The sequence below is a fragment of the Xyrauchen texanus genome, chromosome 9, assembly GCF_025860055.1.
Source record: "Xyrauchen texanus isolate HMW12.3.18 chromosome 9, RBS_HiC_50CHRs, whole genome shotgun sequence".
NCBI lineage: Eukaryota > Metazoa > Chordata > Actinopteri > Cypriniformes > Catostomidae > Xyrauchen > Xyrauchen texanus.
The window spans coordinates 43,722,842-43,743,768 of NC_068284.1; the positions used below are offsets into that span (position 1 = coordinate 43,722,842).

At 37.0% G+C, this 20,927-nt stretch overlaps 1 protein-coding gene across 1 annotated transcript; it reads left to right on the top strand.

Moving 5' to 3' along the window:
- Nucleotides 1-9,825: 9,825 nt before the first annotated feature.
- Nucleotides 9,826-20,543, top strand: viml (vimentin like). Its single transcript, XM_052134773.1, has 9 exons — nucleotides 9,826-10,374; nucleotides 11,113-11,173; nucleotides 14,686-14,781; nucleotides 15,403-15,564; nucleotides 15,784-15,909; nucleotides 17,201-17,421; nucleotides 17,590-17,633; nucleotides 17,726-17,808; nucleotides 20,212-20,543. Exons 1-9 carry the CDS (start codon nucleotides 9,875-9,877, stop codon nucleotides 20,254-20,256), a joined length of 1,338 nt encoding a protein of 445 aa, XP_051990733.1. The 5' UTR covers nucleotides 9,826-9,874; the 3' UTR covers nucleotides 20,257-20,543.
- Nucleotides 20,544-20,927: the final 384 nt, after the last annotated feature.

The following is a 20,927-nucleotide window of genomic DNA, read 5'->3' on the forward strand; positions in this document are numbered from 1 at the left end:
CACTGAAAAAGTTATATAAAAGTAAATAAAAATATAAGAAATGTAAAAAAGAATAATACAAAAAAAACTTTACATTTTCTTTGGAGGCCAAGGTAGGCTGATCTGTAAAAAAAAAATAAAGAATCATGAAGCAGTACAGACACAGAGCCGTCAAGAGTCCAAGTTTTTTATAATTTTTATTTTATTTAAGATTTGGTGCATAATGCGGGAAATTTAACTATAAACAAGCCTGAAAATATTCACCAGATGACAGGTTATGTATATATTTATATTATCAGGGTTGGGGAGTAACAAAAAATTTAATTTTTTATATTTCTAGAACATGTTGTCCTGCTAACAAGTCACTCTCTTGTTTGAATGAGCCAAACTTTCCCCCTGTGGTTGGCAACAGATTTACCCAAACACAGTGCTAAACAAAGGGATCACAAGCAGCTTGGCAAAATAAACACAAAAGGTGCGAATGTGTGCAAAAATGCGAAGTTGGCAGAGAGATTTGTGTCATTATAAATCATTTTCAAGTTCCTCCTTAAACTATACATGTACACACATACACAAATCTCTCGCTTTTTTTTTTTTATAGAGTAGTCAATCCCATTACAATCCTGGAATCTTTTCATCACCCTCCTGGGTCACCATGGCGACCTGAACAAAGACCTCTCAGCCTCATTAATCCTCAGAGTAAAGGGAAGTGAGCCAAACTCCTCCATATGGATTGTCAGAGATTTCTGTAAAAGGTTTTTCAGTAACTAACGCCATTCTCAGGTCCTTTATAAATGCTGAAAGACCCACAACGACTCTGTTAAATTGATTAGTGAACACATGAACATATCTATTTTAAAATATGACATAGCTAATTTTTTGCTTGAATATCTGATTATAGAAAGGACCATGTAGTGTTTGAAAATAACTATAATACATGTGATATAATATGCACTATATAGTAAAACAGGGGCAGTGGTGGCTCAGTGGTTGAGGCTCAGGGTTACTGACCAGAAGGTTGGGGGTTCAAGCCCCAGCACCACCAAGATGCCACTGTTGTGTCCTTGAGCAAGGCACTTAACTCCAAGTTGCTCCGGGGGGATTGTCCCTGTAATAAAGTGCACTGTAAGTCGCTTTGGATAAAAGCATCTGCCAAATGCATAAATGTAAAATGTAAATGTAATACAGTTACATTTGCTCTTAAAGGGATAGTACACCCCAAAATAAAAATTATCTTATCATTTACTCACCCTCATACCATCCCAGGCTGCATGGCTTTCTTTCTTCTTCTGAACACAAACAAAGATTTTTAGAAGAATATTTCAGCTCTGTAGGTACAAACAATGCAAGTGAACGAGTACCAAAACGTTCATGGTCCATAAGCACATAAAGGCAGCATAAAAGACTCCTGTGGTTAAATCCAAGTCTTCAGAAGTCAAGTCATTTTATTTGTATAGCGCCTTTCACAACACACATCATGTCAAAGCAGCTTTACAGAAAATTATGCTTCAACAGAAAAAGCTGTAAAATAGTAATGTCTATGAGACATACATTAATAGTGTGGTTTAAAAAAGACATGATTGTAAATTGTGCCTTAAAATAAATAATACAAAATTATTGTATTTATATTTAGACCCTCAGTGAGCAAGCTTTTGGTAACTGTGGCAAAGAACACCATAATATGTTGGTTAAAGGAGAAAAATAACCTTTAGGAAACCAGGCTTACTGTGGGGGCCAGTTCCCCTTTGCTAAACAGCATGAATATGATGCCAATATTAGTTATTTATTTGTAATACAAGTAAAGATTTAAAATGTGTAAACCAAGTAAGTGTTAGGGGCCAATGTTTAGACAACAATATATTGTATTAACTGTAAGATTACTGACTAAAGTCTTAGAATTTACATTCTTAATTAACTACAAACAGAAGAATTGTCTATTTTTATTTGGCTGATGAAGACTGCAATTAATTTATTATCTATGTATTCCATTTGAAGAGTGTAATCCATCCTTTGACCAAGGTGATGCAGGCAGAGGTCAGTAAGGTGCACTGCAGTTTGACTGTAAACTTGTGGCAGATTAGTTTCCAGTCCAAGTTTCATCCAGTGTCCAGTGAGGTAACCCATGTCTGACAGTTGGTGCTGGTGTAACCGGTCCTGCTCACCCCACTCCGAACGGGACTCGAACCGACATCTCCGGCGTGGGAGGCGGGTGCTCTAACAAGGAGGCTAAAGGCTACAGCCTCTAGCGTCAGTCGCTAGTGCACCTCTTGAGGTCAGGAGAGTGAGGTTTACACACTGCACAGCTATCTACCAGCTGGCTCTAGTTACACTCATCCCCCTAAACCTTACTCCCATCCGGGTCACGGCACCATTGTAACCGGTCCTGCTCGCCCGTCTCCGAACGGGACTTGGACCGACGTCTCCGGCGTTGGAGGCGGGTGCTAAAGGCTACAGACTCTAGCGTCAGTCGCTAGTGCACCTCTTGAGGTCCTCTTGTGGTCAGGAGAGTGAGGTTTACACACTGCACAGCTATCTACCAGCTGGCTCCCATTACACTGGCATCATTTCATCCTCTGTGAAGTCCATCATAGTAGACTGAAGTAATATCTGGCTGGCACAGGCTGCAGTTAGTCATCATCACTCAGCAACACATAGAAGTGGGAGTTGAACATCAATGCAATAGGTTTGGGTGAACTATAGATGAAAGTTAAGTCCTATTTTACTATCAATCTCCACTTTCACATTCTTTTATTTTTGACAATTCATATTATGCATGCATATCATCACCTACTGGGCAGAGAGAAGAATTTATAGTAAAAAAGGACTTAAATATTTATCTATTTCTCATTCAAACCTATTATATCACTTCAGAAGACTTGGATTTAACCACTGGAGTCGTATGGATTTCTTTTACGCTGCCTTTATGTGCTTTTTGGAGCTTCAAAATGTTCGTACCTATTCACTTGCATAGTATGGACCAACAGAGCTGAGATACTCTTCTAAAAATCTTCATTTGTGTTCAGCAGAAGAAAGTCTTACACATCTGGGAAGGCATGAGAGTAATGATGAGAGAATTTTCATTTTTGCATGAACTATCCCTTTAATAATAGGATAACCGGGGACAAATGAACCCCTTCCTCGTAGAATGCCTCCTGAGGACATGTTTGGTTGAGTTTCCATAGAAACAGGACATGGCTCAGGTTTAGGGGAGGTGAAACAAAAGAGCTTTTCAGCCAAATATAGGCTTGCGGTTTGACCAACACAAGAAGGAGGAAGGCACAATATATATATTCTAACAATGCAGCCCCCATGTGCGGACCCTCTCCATGTAGAATAAAACAGCTTTTATAAGGTTACTGATATGACTAGAGACCTCATTTTAATGTGAGCGGTCATGATTTCCTACATATACTGCAAAATTACAATTCAAGTCTTTAGGAGTTAAACTTTTTTTAATGAGGAAAAAATTACTGAGTGCACCTTTAACATTTTTTATAATAAAAAAGACAGAGAAAAGTAAGAGTGGTGACAAACAGGACTTTTGCAGCATTTTCTCTAACCAGCAATATTAAATTAAAGCTCTCACAACGAAGGTATGTCAGCTTCCAAAGAAAGCTCAAGAATGGTTTCAAATTATATTTGGGCAACTCTCATAAAAGGATTAGTTGATGAAGTGAACAGTTCTACAGAGCCTGTAAACAGTCTTATAATACTGCTGACACACATTACAGGTTAAAATATTTCTAATTTAGATACCAGGGGAACAACAGAAGTCTAGATATGTTGATATAGAGAGTATATAGGCAATGAGTGATCTCAGCAAGATACAACATATGTGTTGTAAATGTGTAAGTTATCACAATTAAGTGCATATAAGCGAATAAACCCTGTTTAGCAGAGAGACGCCCTTCAACGGATGCTTCATGGGTAGTTTAGATATGACAAAACAACTTTTCCAAGATAATAAGTTCTGTTTTGAATCAGTGTAACTAAACCCAATTACCAACTTTAACCACATTTCTGTTAGAGTAACATCAACATGTAGTGTTCCACTCTGATTGTTTGTTTCGTTTGGACACAAATAAGTCCCAAATAAAAGATCTGAGAGACAACATGCACTCATAACTAAAAGACGAGATTCCTGACCCCAAATAACTTTGTTCTGCTTTATATGTCCTTAGCTTGCATCTAACTAAATCAATTGCAGAATGAGATGAATATCCTTTTGTTCAAATATGTAAATTCACATACATCGTCTGACAACGTATAGACTGACAAATGATAACCAAAATAAGGTATTATTAAAAATATACAGGAATCTGTTAATAGATATCTCTGAAAAAAAGATCATCATTGTCAAAAGTGGAAAAGGTCTTGATGCTATAAACACCAGACTATTCTCTAAATAAAATTACATAAAACCTAAAAATCCTGAAAACATAATAATACAAAACGTAGAAACAGACACTATTTGAATTTCAATCATAATTAGGAACCAATCTGAAAAAATTCCAATTTGAATTTTCTTTACAAAGCAATTAAAAGACTAGAACACACAGATGCAAATAGGACTATTATGATTAACAATATCAAAAAGCTCCTGTAGGGCATCACAATTAATTTAAAGAAAGAAAAAAACCTCATTTTGCCATTTTAATGAATTCTTCAGTAGCAATGCATTACTCCAATACATTGCGAGACGAGTTCTGCAAAATATTATAAAACATTTTAATACAGTAGGACTCTATTTAAATAAGAATAAATAAATATATTATTCTTTAATAAATCACTGTTAGATTCTATTAGTGTAGATTCTTTAGATTTCCTTACAAATTCTTACTGAAGTAAAATTACCAATCATATTTACATTCCCTTAAGATCTTTTGACATGGTTATGCAAAAAAAGTCAGCTTTAGTGAAAAATGTTGATAGTCAAAAGTCATTGTGTTACTGTGCATGTTTCAAAATGCCATTACAGTAAAAAGAATGTTTGGCTGTTTTGAAACCTCTGAGGTTTCTTTAGTTTCCTTTACATAGGCAGGGACATCCTGCTAAAAAACAAGACCCTAATCTGGTTGGCTGGTCTTAACTGTTTAAGCTGGTCTCCAAGCCTGGTGAGCTAAAAAAAAAGTGCCCAAAATCTTTGTAAAACCAGTGAACTCACCAGCTAGGTCCTATTCTATAGGACCAAATAAATAAAAATGATTACTATGTTAAACTACCTTAAAACACAGGGTAGGTTTTGGGTTCTCTCACAATAAGTTTTGTGTTCCCTTGATATAGTTTTGCGTTCCCTTGACATAGTTTTGCGTTCCCTTGCAAAAAGTTTTGCATTCACACGCTATAGTTTTGCGTTCACTTGATATAGTTTTGTGTTCCCTCGCTATAGTTTTGGGTTCCCTGGCAATAAGTTTTGCATTCACACGCTATAGTTTTGCATTCACACGCTATAGTTTTGCATTCACACGCTATAGTTTTGCGTTCACACGCTATAGTTTTGCATTCACACGCTATAGTTTTGCGTTCACACGCTATAGTTTTGCGTTCCCTTGATATAGTTTTGGGTTCCCTGGCAATAAGTTTTGCATTCACACGCTATAGTTTTGCGTTCCCTTGATATAGTTTTGGGTTCCCTGGCAATAAGTTTTGCATTCACACGCTACAGTTTTGCGTTCCCTTGATATAGTTTTGGGTTCCCTGGCAATAAGTTTTGCATTCACACGCTATAGTTTTGCGTTCCCTTGATATAGTTTTGCGTTCCCTTGCAATAATTTTTTCATTCACACGCTATAGTTTTGCGTTCCCTTGATATAGTTTTGCGTTCACTCGCAATAAGTTTTTCATTCACACGCTATAGTTTTGCGTTCCCTTGATATAGTTTTGCGTTCCCTCGCAATAATTTTTTCATTCACACGCTATAGTTTTGCGTTCCCTTGATATAGTTTTGCGTTCCCTTGATATAGTTTTGTGTTCCCTCGCAATAATTTTTTCATTCACACGCTATAGTTTTGCGTTCCCTTGATATAGTTTTATGTTCCCTCGCAATAAGTTTTGCATTCACACGCTATAGTTTTGCGTTCCCTTGATATAGTTTTGCATTCACTCGCAATAAGTTTTGCATTCACACGCTATAGTTTTGCATTCCCTTGATATAGTTTTGCATTCACTCGCAATAAGTTTTGCATTCACACGCTATAGTTTTGCGTTCCCTTGATATAGTTTTGTGTTCCCTTGCAATAAGTTTTGCGTTCCCTTGATATAGTTTTGCATTCACACGCTATAGTTTTGCGTTCCCTTGATATAGTTTTTGCGTTCCTTGATATAGTTTTGCATTCCTCGCAATAAGTTTTGCATTCACACGCTTATAGTTTTATGCTCCCTTGATATAGTTTTTGCGTTCCTCGCAATAAGTTTTGCATTCACACGCTATAGTTTTATGTTCCCTTGATATAGTTTTGTGCTCCTCGCAATAAGTTTTGCATTCACACGCTATAGTTTTATGCTCCCTTGATATAGTTTTCGTTCCCTCGTAATAAGTTTTGAATTCACATGCTATAGTTTTATGCTCCTCATAATAAAATTTGCATTCACATGCTATAGTTTTGCGTTCCTCGCTAATAATTTTTGCATTCACATGCTATAGTTTTACGTTCCTCGCAATAAGTTTTGCATTCCCTTGATATAGTTTTATGTTCCTCGTAATAATTTTTGCATTCACATGCTATAGTTTTATGCTCCTCGCAATAAGTTTTGCATTCCCTTGATATAGTTTTATGCTCCTCGTAATAATTTTTTCATTCACACGCTATAGTTTTATGTTCCCTTGATATAGTTTTATGCTCCTCGCAATAATTTTTTCATTCACACGCTATAGTTTTGCGTTCCCTTGATATAGTTTTGCGTTCCTCGCAATAATTTTTTCATTCACACGCTATAGTTTTGCGTTCCTTGATATAGTTTTGCGTTCCCTCGCAATAATTTTTTTCATTCACACGCTATAGTTTTATGCTCCCTTGATATAGTTTTGTGTTCCTCGCAATAATTTTTTCATTCACACGCTATAGTTCTGCGTTCCCTTGATATAGTTTTGCGTTCCCTTGATATAGTTTTGTGTTCCCTCGCAATAATTTTTTCATTCACACGCTATAGTTTTATGCGTTCCTTGATATAGTTTTGTGTTCCTCGCAATAAGTTTTGCATTCACACGCTATAGTTTTGCGTTCCTTGATATAGTTTTGCATTCACTCGCAATAAGTTTTGCATTCACACGCTATAGTTTTGCGTTCCCTTGATATAGTTTTGCATTCACTCGCAATAAGTTTTGCATTCACACGCTATAGTTTTGCGTTCCCTTGATATAGTTTTGTGTTCCCTTGCAATAAGTTTTGCGTTCCCTTGATATAGTTTTGCATTCACACGCTATAGTTTTGCGTTCCCTTGATATAGTTTTGCGTTCCCTTGATATAGTTTTGCATTCCCTCGCAATAAGTTTTGCATTCACACGCTATAGTTTTGCGTTCCCTTGATATAGTTTTGCATTCCCTCGCAATAAGTTTTGCATTCACACGCTATAGTTTTGCGTTCCCTTGATATAGTTTTGCGTTCTCTTGATATAGTTTTGCGTTCCCTCGCAATAAGTTTTGCATTCACACGCTTATAGTTTTATGCTCCCTTGATATAGTTTTTGCGTTCCTCGCAATAAGTTTTGAATTCACATGCTATAGTTTTGTGCTCTCTCACAATAAGTTTTGCATTCACATGCTATAGTTTTATGCTCCCTCGTAATAATTTTTGCATTCACATGCTATAGTTTTATGCTCCTCGCAATAAGTTTTGCATTCCCTTGATATAGTTTTATGTTCCTCGCAATAATTTTTGCATTCACATGCTATAGTTTTATGCTCCTCGCAATAAGTTTTGCATTCCCTTGATATAGTTTTATGTTCCTCGCAATAATTTTTTTCATTCACACGCTATAGTTTTGCGTTCCTTGATATAGTTTTGTGCTCCTCGCAATAATTTTTTTCATTCACACGCTTATAGTTTTATGTTCCTTGATATAGTTTTATGCTCCTCGCAATAATTTTTTCATTCACACGCTTATAGTTTTGCGTTCCCTTGATATAGTTTTATGTTCCTCGCAATAATTTTTTCATTCACACGCTATAGTTTTGCGTTCCCTTGATATAGTTTTATGCTCCCTTGATATAGTTTTGTGTTCCTCGCAATAATTTTTTCATTCACACGCTTATAGTTTTGTGCTCCCTTGATATAGTTTTGTGTTCCCTCGCAATAAGTTTTGCATTCACACGCTATAGTTTTGCGTTCCCTTGATATAGTTTTGCATTCACACGCTATAGTTTTGCGTTCCCTTGATATAGTTTTGTGTTCCCTTGCAATAAGTTTTGCGTTCCCTTGATATAGTTTTGCATTCACACGCTATAGTTTTGCGTTCCCTTGATATAGTTTTGCGTTCCCTTGATATAGTTTTGCATTCACACGCTATAGTTTTGCGTTCCCTTGATATAGTTTTGCGTTCCCTTGATATAGTTTTGCATTCCCTCGCAATAAGTTTTGCATTCACACGCTACAGTTTTGCGTTCCCTTGATATAGTTTTGCGTTCCCTCGCAATAAGGTTTGCATTCACACGCTATAGTTTTGCGTTCCCTTGATATAGTTTTGCGTTCCCTCGCAATAAGTTTTGCATTCACACGCTATAGTTTTGCGTTCCCTTGATATAGTTTTGCGTTCCCTCGCAATAAGTTTTGCATTCACACGCTATAGTTTTGCGTTCCCTTGATATAGTTTTGCGTTCCCTCGCAATAAGTTTTGCATTCACATGCTATAGTTTTGCGTTCCCTCGCAATAAGTTTTGCATTCACATGCTATAGTTTTGCGTTCCCTCGCAATAATTTTTGCATTCACATGCTATAGTTTTGCGTTCCCTCGCAATAAGTTTTGCATTCCCTTGATATAGTTTTGCGTTCCCTCGCAATAAGTTTTGCATTCACATGCTATAGTTTTGCATTCACATGCTATAGTTTTGCGTTCCCTCGCAATAAGTTTTGCATTCACATGCTATAGTTTTGCGTTCCCTCGCAATAATTTTTGCATTCACATGCTATAGTTTTGCGTTCCCTCGCAATAAGTTTTGCATTCACATGCTATAGTTTTGCGTTCCCTCGCAATAAGTTTTGCGTTCCCTTGATATAGTTTTGCGTTCCCTCGCAATAAGTTTTGCATTCACACGCTCTCACCCAAAAGTAACTAGTTTGTGTTTTGGAGAAGAGTGTATCTGAACTATGCCAAGACAAGCACACGTGCGCTCCTCCGGACCGGAACTGGACCACGAATCGTTTGACGACCACCAATGCTGTTGCACGTGCTGAGTGTTGTTAAACTCACCGCTGATTTTGCGCAGAGAGCGCTCGTATGTTTACCATGATTTTATCAAAATAATTTGGAAGGTCAGATCATCGAATCACTGACTTACATTCAATATAGACATTACATCGTACCGGGAGACTCTGAGAAGTGGCGTTACGCTATGAAGACTAAATTAGAGAAGTGCAGGGACTGCATGCCGGTGAGTACCACGCCCTCTTCAAAAACTTATTTTTACTACAGTTTTACTATGAAAGTCAAGGTTAAAATATGGTTATTTTAGTAAAACAATGGTAAATCTGTTGCGAGGGCACGCAAAACTATTTCAGTAAACTTTTACGCTCTTTAAGGGGCTTCGTAGGTGTCCTTTGTCACTTCCAGCAGCACCGTCATGTGATTTGCATAATGAGAGGACTATAAATGATGTTTCCTCGCAGACTGTTGCTCCCTGTTTCGTACAGTACTGCGAGCCAGAAGGGATCGTTGCGCAAAACTACAGATAATAGAAATATGTCTACCTCCTCCTACAGAAAACGTTTTGGAGATGTCAACCGGAGCAGCGCGTCCTCCAGCCGTCAGTTCTCAAGCTCCGTGCGCTCTCGGGTGTCTATCGGCGTCTCCTCGGCTCCGGTGATTTACGCGTCCAAGAGTTCCAGGGTTCGTAGCGCTTCGATGGCACGACTGACCTCGGAGCACCACGACTTTAACCTCTCCGACGCCTTAAATGCGGAATTCAAGACGAATCGCTTAAACGAAAAGGCGCAGATGCAGTCTCTGAACGACCGGTTCGCCAGTTACATCGAGAAAGTGCGTTTCCTGGAGCAGCAGAATAAGATTCTCACGGCGGAGCTGGAACAGTTGCGGGGCCAGAGATCATCCCGCATCATGGATTTATATGAGGAGGAGATGCGTGACCTGCGGCGACAGGTGGATCAGCTAACCACGGAGAAATCACGGGTGGAAGTGTCGAGAGACAATCTCACAGACGACGTAGAGCGACTCAGAGAGAAGTATGGACAGAAACAACTTACACAACTGAAATAAAGAGGTTGCAGTGGCCCCAAAAAGTATTTAGACACTTTAAGGAATATTCCAGGTTCAATATAAGGTAAACTCAATCGACAGCTTTTGTGGCATAATGTTAATTACCATAACACGATTATTTTGACTCTTTAAAGAAAAAGAGCAAAAACGCAGTTACAGTGAAGGGCTTACAATGGAAGTGAATGGGACCAATTTCCAGAGGGTTTAAATGCAGAAATGTGAAGCTTCTAATTTTCTAAAAGCACTTGCATTAATTCTTCTGTTAAAACTTGTGTATTATTTGAGCTGTAATGATGCTTAAATCATAATTTTTACAGTCATTTTAAGGTTTGTTGACATTACACCATTCACTTCTACTGTAAGTGCCTCACTGTAACCTTGATTTTTGCTTTTTTTTTTTAAAAGAAGAGGACGGACAAGTTAAAATACATTTTTGTGGTAATCAATATAATGCCACAAATGCTGTTGATTGAGCTTAACTTGGAATATTTAAGATTAGGTAAAATGTTATACATTTAAATAAACATCAAATAATCACATGTGATAGTTAGCATACTAGACCTAGAATTATGTTGTAAATAATAATAATAAAAAATGTGTCACTCACTCTGGCATTTTTCCCCTGAGCCCTTGTTATTTTCTGACCCTGGCCTACAGTATTTAGTAATATAAGTAGTTTTCTCATTGATGTCTGTCATTTCCAGACTACAGGATGAGATGCTTCAACGGGAAGAGGCAGAGAACAACATGAAAAGTTTCAGACAGGTAAAACATGATAGTGACCATCAAAACTAAAAACTGTGAGAAACATAGACCTAATACTTTTTATTATTTCAAATGACAGCCTTGAAATATATATATATATATATTATCCAACACCTATATCACCCATGTGAAAAACGTACTGTCCCCTTAAACTTAATAGCTGGTTGTGCCACCTTTAGCAGCAACAACTGCAACCAAACGCTTCCAATAACTGGAGATCAATCTTTCACAACACTGTGGTGGGATTTTGACACACTCGTCTTTGCAGAATTGCTTTAGTTCAGCCACATTGGAGGGTTTTCGAGCATGAACTTCCCATTTAAGGTCCTGCCACAGCTGTCTCAATTGGGTTCAAGTCACGACTCTGACTATGCCACTCCAGAACGTAAAGTTAGCTTCATTTGAGCCATTCAGATGTGGAGTTTCTCCTGTGCTTTGGATTATTGTCTTGCTGCATAATCCAGTTGCACTTGAGCTTTAACTCACGGACTGGTGACCGGACGTTCTCCTTTAGGATTTTCTGGTAGAGAATTCATGTTTCCCTCAATTATTGCCACTGAATAACAGTCACCTTGGCCCTGAAGCATCCAAGCATCCCCACACCATCACACCATCATGCTTGACCGTAGGTATGATGTTCTTTTTGTGGAATTCTGTGTTTGATGTACGCCAGATGTAACGGGACCCCTGACTTCCAAACAGTTCCATTTTCGACTCCTCAGTCCACAGAACATTCTCCAAAAAACCTTTGAGGATCATCAAGGTGTGTTTTGGCAAAATTCAGATGAGCCTTAATGTTCTTCTGGGTTAGCAGTGGTTTTCACCTCGCCACTCTTCCATGGATGCCATTTATGGCCAGTGTCTTTCTGATAGTGGAGTCATGAACAGTGACCTTTATTGATGAGGCTTGCAGTTCCTTTGATGTCCTTGGCTTTTTTTGTGACTTCCAGGTGAGTCGTTGCTGTGCTCATAGAGGAATTTTGGAAGGTCGGCCACTTCTGGGAAGGTTCACTACTGTGCCAAGTTTTCTCCATTTGGAGATAATGGCTCTCTCTCTGGTTCTTTGGAGTTTCAGAGACTTTGAAATAGCTTTGAACTCCTTCCAGATTGACGTATTTCAATCACCTTTTTCCTCATCATTTTTGGAATTTCTTTCGACCTTGGAATAGTGTTACTGGTTGAAACCATTTAGCCAACTTCATTCTGCTGAAAAAGTTCATTTTAGTTGTTGATTTGATTGAACAGGGCTGGCAGTAATCAGACCTGGGTGTTTCTAGTCCAGCTAAATACCATTATGAATTCTGTTTCATAGATTTGGGGATTTAGTACCTAATGGGGCAAATTCCTTTTCACACAGGTCCATTTGGTATTGGAAAACATTTTTGCTTCAATAGATAACATTATCATTTAAAACTGTATTTGTGTTTACTCAGATTGCCTTTTTTTAAAAGTTATATCTTGTTTTAAGATCTAAAACAATTTAGTATGAAAAATAAACAAAGAAATCAGGGAGGGGCAAATACTTTTTCACATCACTGTGTGTGTGTGTTTGTATATATGGAGATTAAGTGGTCAGCAATGTTCAGGTGTTTTGGAGACAGAGGTAGCCTATTGATATTGGTTAATTCATGGATTGCGTAAAACAGCTATTTACAGGAAGTAATTCATGAGGCCTGTGCTGTTGCAATAGAGATAATATCTTGACTGCTGTTACCGTTTTGGAGTGCTAAGTCTAAGAGATACAGTTATTTTTGTTGCAACATCTACTGTAACACTTAGGTCTTGCAAGTTTTCATGGTGTAACTAACAATTTAAGCAACAGAGATGAATTGATAAAATGAATTGTGCAATGTCCTGTGGATCTGGACAGTATGGAAGAGAAGTGAGAATTTTAGAGAAGTTTACTAAAATATTAGTCACATTTTATTGTAATTTGTACAGTAAATCATTTTTGTATTACAATAATGAGAAATACCATTGTGATTTATTTTACAATATATTGTTCCAAAACAGCTTTACAGCCTTTTAAGGTTAATATATACTGTATTACAGAATTTTAAACATTTTTATAAAAAATATCAATCAAAAAAAATGTTTACAGTAGAAAATTACTTTATTACAATGGGCCCTTTTCACCTGTTATGACACGTTTCCGCCTTCTTTTACAAAGTAAATGTAGCAAACTTTTTATATTTCCAATTTTAAAAATATTAACTGTAAATGTATAACATTGTTCTTTGTATTATATTGCCCCCGAATCAGTTGCACCGAGGCTTTTGGTAGTGACAGGAAATTTGGCCTATTTCTCTCTTCTTTCTGCTGTTATTCAGTACTCTATATATTTATCTTGTTTGCAAAGCTGTTAAAGGTTAATAGTTTATTTTTTCATTTAGCTGTTGGAGAAAACAGATTAGCAAAAATATAATTTGCTGTGGTCCCCCATTCACTGCCATTCAAGTTTAGCCAACTATGACGACTTCCGCTTCGTGAATGCAGACATGTGAAAAGGGTCTATTATGAGAATTACCATAGTGCTTTTTTTTACAATATATTGTTCCAAAGCAGATTTAGAGTAAGTAAATAAAAAATTATATATATATATTTTAAATATATTTTTATATTGGTTTATTAATAATTTATTAATAATGCTTATAGCCATATTTCTCAATTTAATCACTCAGAAACAAATATTAATACAAATTATATTTCCAGCTTGCAGCTATGTTAAAAATAAAGGTTCATTTGTACTATTTAAAGCATTTTTAAATCAGTCAAATTTGACTGTATTCCAATAATGACAATAATTGGAATTATAATAAATAAATAAAATATGGAGCATTACGGTAATGATAATTTTGGGGGAAATGTGCTAAATTGTCATGAAAATAATGCTAATAAAATTTGAATGGTTTGCTTTTGATTGTGGGATGAAATATGACCTAGATATTATACATGCAGTTTTCATGAGATTCGTACTAATGTAACATCCAAAGTCACATGGCCAACTTTAGAAGAAGAATTTTGTTTTCAACTTAAGATGCTGAATAATCTTTGAAGAACGTTTTATATTCAAGAGTGTCTGGATTAAAGTTGCTGATTTTTGTGCATGTCAGGAATGACTCTCTTTACGGTGAAACCACAGCGGCACATTAGTCTCTAAGCTCAATGTTTATCTTTGTGACTGGCATGAGTGCTGGGAAATCTCCATCGCTGCTGAATGCTCTTCCAACAGATTCTCTTGGCAGCCTGTTGTGAATGAACAGGCTGCCAAGGACACAAATGTCTGGATATGTGTGAGTGAGCCATGTTGTTCAAAAACATAGTAAGAGTTTTTTAAAGCTTGGTTAGCCATGTTTTCATGCTGCATATGGAAGTTCAGTCAGCAGACAGCCAAATGGTGCCACACAGACTGCAGGGCATTGAGTCCACTTATTAAAAACACAAAATCTTATTTAGTGTGTACTGTATTTACTGCATGCTGTGACATCTAGTGTTGTTAATGTTGTGTGCAGGATGTGGACAATGCTGCTCTTGCTCGAGTGGATCTGGAAAGAAAGGTGGAGTCTCTACAAGAGGAACTCTCCTTCTTAAAAAAACTCCATGAAGAGGTAAGACACAAAGGGTGCATTTACATGCACGGCAATACGCTGATAACTACAAAAAATCTGGTTATCCAAAAAATCTGACAAAATGTATTCACTGTTTTTGATGTTAAAATGTAACCGGGGGCGGCACGGTGGCCTCACAGCAAGAAGATCCTTGGTTCGAGTCCCGGCTCAACTAGGGGCTTTCTTTGTGGAGTTTGCATATTCTCCCCATGTTTGCGTGGGTTTCCTCCGGGTGATCTGGTTTCCACCACAAGTCCAAAAAACATGCAGGTTAAGATAATTGGAGACTCTAAATTGCCCCTTGTGAGTGAGAGTCCCCCAGCCACTGGGGGTTACATCAGGAAGGGCATCCAGCGTTAAACTTGTGCCAAATCAAGGTTTATATATATATATATATATATATATATATATACTATCATGAAGCGGACCCTGCACCTATTCGGGACAATCACTAGGAAAGGGAGAGGGTGTGCATTTAAACCCACTCTCTGAAATAAACGTTTATGCTGTTACATTATAACCTTTTATTCTACAGTATTTGTATGGTTAAAACACAAGATAAGGAAGTACGACATGATGCTATTTAGACATAGGAATCTCCTTCTCTCCTTCTCTCTCTAGGAGCTGGCCGAGCTGCAGACACAGATCCAGGGACAACAGGTACAGGTGGATCTGGACCTGGCCAAACCTGATCTGACAGCTGCTCTGAGAGACGTCAGACTGCAATATGAAAACATGGCTACCAAAAACATTCAGGAATCTGAAGAGTGGTATAAATCAAAGGTGTATAACATGAAATACTTGAAGCAGTCTTCATAACCTTTCTGGGGTTTCATCTTCTGAGGCTTCTCTTTCTTTATTTTATTTCTTCATGTTTTCCATTTACTCATTTGAGGCATGATACAATGGCCCCATCCTCTTTTCACTAAAACCAAAGTCTACAGCAAAGTCTCTATTTTTGCTTTTGATCTATCCAAATATCTCTGTGACCTTCTCTGACAGTTTTCTGACCTGACGGAGGCAGCCAACAAGAATAATGAGGCCCTGCGATTGGCCAAGCAGGAGGCCAATGAGTATCGCCGTCAGGTACAGGCACTCACCTGTGAGGTGGACGCCCTCAAGGGCACAGTAAGTATGATAAATGTTTACTTTTTTTTTGGCAGATGTATTATTGGTACATAAACATATGCTATGCAAGTATGCAAATGCGAATGCTTGGATGAGCAATCTCTGTGCTATAAAATTAGATTGAACTAACTTTAAAGGGGGCATGAAATGCACTTGTTTATATAGGTATATTATCTTCCCTGAGGTCCAATGATAATGTTAGAATTTTTTTATTTTGCATTAAAACATTCAGAATTTATTAATATATGATCATGTTCCATTCTGTCTCTGGCACACTGTGCGAAACACATGGTTTTGGACTAAGCGCCTCCTGTTTTGATTGGCTAACAGATCGCAGCCCCTCAAATTCAGCCATTTTTAAAACTAAATCAGAAGAGAATGAGTTAGCGGCCAACCCGCTCTACCACCTGAGCCACAGCCACCCAAGTAAGACATCAATGGATGTGCCCGGTGTAAACAGGATGTCAGCACCTTAAACTATGAAACAGTCATGACATGACAAAAATTCATGAATGGAACTGTTTACTTACTGTTTTGCTTTGGGACTAAGTGTTTTTAACTGCCCCATCCATCAATAATTGTTCCTTTGCAAAGCCTTGAATCATATTATGACTGGTTCACAAACAATACACATTGATATGATTCGAAAAACCATGCAATCCTCTCTGAAATACGCTGAAGACACATCCAGTTTCCAGAATCATCCTGTACTGAAATGCACATTGCCGGAAAAGCATCTAAATGGTCAAAGATGATACACAAGTTTATTATATGTGCTAAACTCAAAAATATGCATTGCAACAAATATATAAGAGGTTGGAGAAGGTATTTGTTGTGATCCAATCATAGATCATATTGTCTGAAAATGAAAATTCTCTCATAATATTCTTACCCTCATCCCATCCCGTATGTGGTCTTATGGTCAAAATGACTTAAATGTTGATCTGTTTCTCACCCACACCTATCATATCGCTTTAGAAGACATGGAAGAAATCACTGGAGTTGTATGGATTACTTTAATGATTACTTTTTGTCCTTTTTTGAGCTTCAAGTTTCTGGCCACTATTCACTTGCATTGGATGGACAAACAGAGTTAAGATATTCTTCTAAATATCTTTGTGTTCAGCAGAAAAAAATAAAGTCATACACATCTGGGATGGCATGAGGATGAGTAAATGATGAGAGCATTTTCATTTTGGGGTTAACTATCCCTTTAATTGATATTTTGACTGTAGTAGTAGAACCTAATATTCTGTGACTACAGTAGTATTCTGTGCACCCACCTGTATAGAATGAATCTTTTGAGCGTCAGATGAGGGAGATGGAGAACAACTTTGCAATGGAGTCTTCTAGTTTCCAGGATAACATTGTCCGACTGGAGGAGGACATACACAGCATGAAGGATGAGATGCAGAGACACCTGCGCGAGTACCAGGATCTGCTCAATGTCAAGATGGCCCTGGATATCGAGATCGCCACCTACAGGAAGCTTCTAGAAGGAGAAGAGAGCAGGTGAGCACTTGCAAAAAAGAATATTTCTGGGTCAGTCCAGATATTACGTATGTACACAACAACACATTATTGTTATAATAATACACTATTTATAATAATATTATTATTATGTATAAGATAATAATATGTATCTCGTCTTTATCAAACATTTTATTCTCTTGCACGTAGGATTGCAACCCCTCTTCCAAACCTCTCATCCTTTAATCTGAGAGGTAAAATTCTTTTATTAAAATATATTATTGTGAAAACATAGATATGTGTTTGCGCAGTTCAGTTTTAGATACTCACTCCTGTATTTTCACAGAAATTATGCTTGAGTCCAAGCCTTTTATTGAAAGCACATCTAAGAAAGTTGTTATCAAGACTATCGAGACCAGAGATGGCCAGGTATGTGTTTCATTTCAGTTTCACAGAATCTTATTTAAATAAAAAAATAAAATAAAATAATAAGTACAATATTCATAATCAGGGCCGTTTCTAGCTATGAGTGGTATAAGCGGCCGTTTAGGGCCCTCAAGCCACCAAGTGGCACAGCAAAGAAAGCGCGGTTTTTAGGCTTATTTGCATTGTATATAGTTATTTAATTACTATGTTATTCATAGTAATTTATTGCTAATTTTTAAAGCTATTTATTGTTTTTTTTCTTCTAAATAATTTCTTAGAAGACTCTTATTGATCCCATTTGGTTTGGCTTCAAACGAATAGTGGAATTCTGAACACATTCCATTAGGGACTTTTATTTATTATTATGACATTTGTTTTTACAGGATATATAAAGAAGTAAAAATGTTTCAAAGACTTTCTTATCAAAGTATAAAGGTCCACAGATCACTAGAACTACCAGATGCTTTACACTAGGGCTCAATGATATGACAATACATATCATGGCAGCGATATTTACATTTACAGTTATGCATTTGGCAGACGCTTTTATCCAAAGCGACTTACAGTGCACTTATTACAGGGACAATCCCCCCGGAGCAACCTGGAGTTAAGTGCCTTGTCAAGGACACAATGGTTTTGGCTGTGGGCTCGAACCTACAACCTTCTGATTACCAGTTCAGTGCTTTAGCCCACTATACCACCACCGCTCCTCATAAAGTGCCAATCTATAGAGACTTTGATATATTGTGTATATCGTGATATGTAAATATCCATATGTGCGGTGTGTCCGAACCCGAGACTACCTGTAGGAGGTGGTCTGAGTTCGGTTGCAATGGAACTGTATCACGATTCATGTGAATGTGAAAGCAACCTGGACTCGGGTGTGCACTCGTTCAGGAAGTAAAGTAACCTGTGAATGCGTTTTTCATTCCTGAAAGTCCCACAAATTGAATGACACCACAATGACATACAAGTACAATCAACAATATAAATACTATCTGTCTATCTATCTATACACCTTATAAATACTATATATAAATACTATTATAGGTTATAAATATTGGGTATAATAGGAGATGACAGTGGCGATAACGTCACCTTGGACATGAGCGTGACTAAGCGTGCAGTGTAAACAAAGATGCAAATGAATTCCTTGCAATCAGCTGTCTCCTCAAAAATCACTGTTTGTGAGCAGCAGAAAGCCGCCTTCCCCTGGACATCTGAGGAGTTACACCATGAAGCGCACATATGCGCAGTAGTCGTTCACTCTGCTGTGCATAATGGAACCAAAAAAACAAACAAAGTATGATGAGTCGCATTGTGTTCTCCATGTGTGTTTGCAATGACGTAAGATGAATGCAAATGGACCGGGGTTCGAATGTGAAACCAGACCAACGCTGCGGGGGCACCAGGAACAATCGGAATCGGACCGCAGCAAACATGCCCAATGAGAAAGCTCCCTGAAAGAATTTAAGAAACATAACATGGCTTTACAAGCACTGAAAACTTCAATAAAATTCAGCAAATTCAATGAGAATGAATGAGCTTCATAAGTTCTAAATATGCTTCTCATCTGACACATGCATCTGTGTTTAACGTATCGCACGCTCTTATCTCTGGAGTCCAGCAGAACAAGATAACTTGCACTACTTGCGTGACCCTTTTGAATTCTATGAGTTTATACCTTAAAGCACTGTGGAGTATGTCAAACATCTTAAACAGCTAGACAGCCCAACATTATAACCACCACTGATGAGGAAATCTGCTACAAGACTGTGTCATGCACCAAAATAATGGGTTTTTAATTTACACTCCCATCGAATGATGTTTGATATTAATAAACAAACCATCCAAGTTTTCCTTCAGATATTCATATATTCTCTGTACAAATTACTTACTGTATGTAAACCATTAAAAGCCTTGTGACGTTTTTATCTTCGCTGGATTTTGTTTTTTACTAATGCATTATATTCTTTGTTGCATTGCTTTGAGGAAATGTTGAGTTTCTTGAGAAACGTTTAAAAATAATTATAAAATTGATCATCGACATATCAGATTGAAATGTGGCATAACAAGAAATTGTGCATTATGGTAAGGTTTATTTAAAACCAATTTGAGTGTTTGTTTGTTTATTTTGACTATATGCATATTATCCAAAAATAGGCATTACAATATGGTTATTAAATATATACACCAATTTTTCCAGAATAGTTTACTATATCATTATATATATATATATATTATAAATAGAATTTTATATAAAATCTTGGTCATATCACCCTCCCCTACTTTACATTATAATTTTACTGTATTCATGAATGCAAGGCATCTATAATAAATCTATTTTTATAGCAATGATTTCCTTTCCATCTATTATGAACACTTACACTACTCTCTTCCATGAAGGTGATCAACGAGTCTTCTCAGAACCATGACGACCTGAGTGAATGAAAGGATCACCCACAGTCTTCACTGCAAGCAAGCAACTGCAGCACCTGTTGTATTCCATCTAACTTAATCTAAACTGAACCACCTGCAATTACCTGCTTCAAAGTGCATTTATCTGCCAAAAAAGATGCCAAATGTATTTGAAGTGTAGTGCCGCTCATAGCACGACAACATGACCTTTAGTGTACTGTGACTCTTTCTTAACATCTCATTCTTTTAATATTTTCCAAGAATTATTTGTGATCTAACAGAATGTTGTATGTGCAAAATGGCTTAATAAAACACCATCAAATAAGTGTTTGACTTTTTAAATAATTGTGTTTATGCCTGAATTGTGTTCCATAGGCTTCTAATATTAATTTTAATAATTGGATTCCAAAATTCCAATTTAGAATACATAGTTACTAAAAGAACTATGATAATTGCCAATATGATAAACTGACCCCTGTAGGACATCTGAAAATGAAAGAAAATCTTTCAGGATTTATTCTCCAATAGCCTATGATTTTCTTTTGGTATATCGTCCAATAAGAGTGATAAAGATGACACTTTATACAAGAACTAAAAATCTAAAATCCTGAAAGAATTTTATTTATCCAGATTATTAAAGAAATTCCAATAGGAATACTGTTCACATTAGGAGTTTTGACTAGTGATCCCAAAAATACTGTAAT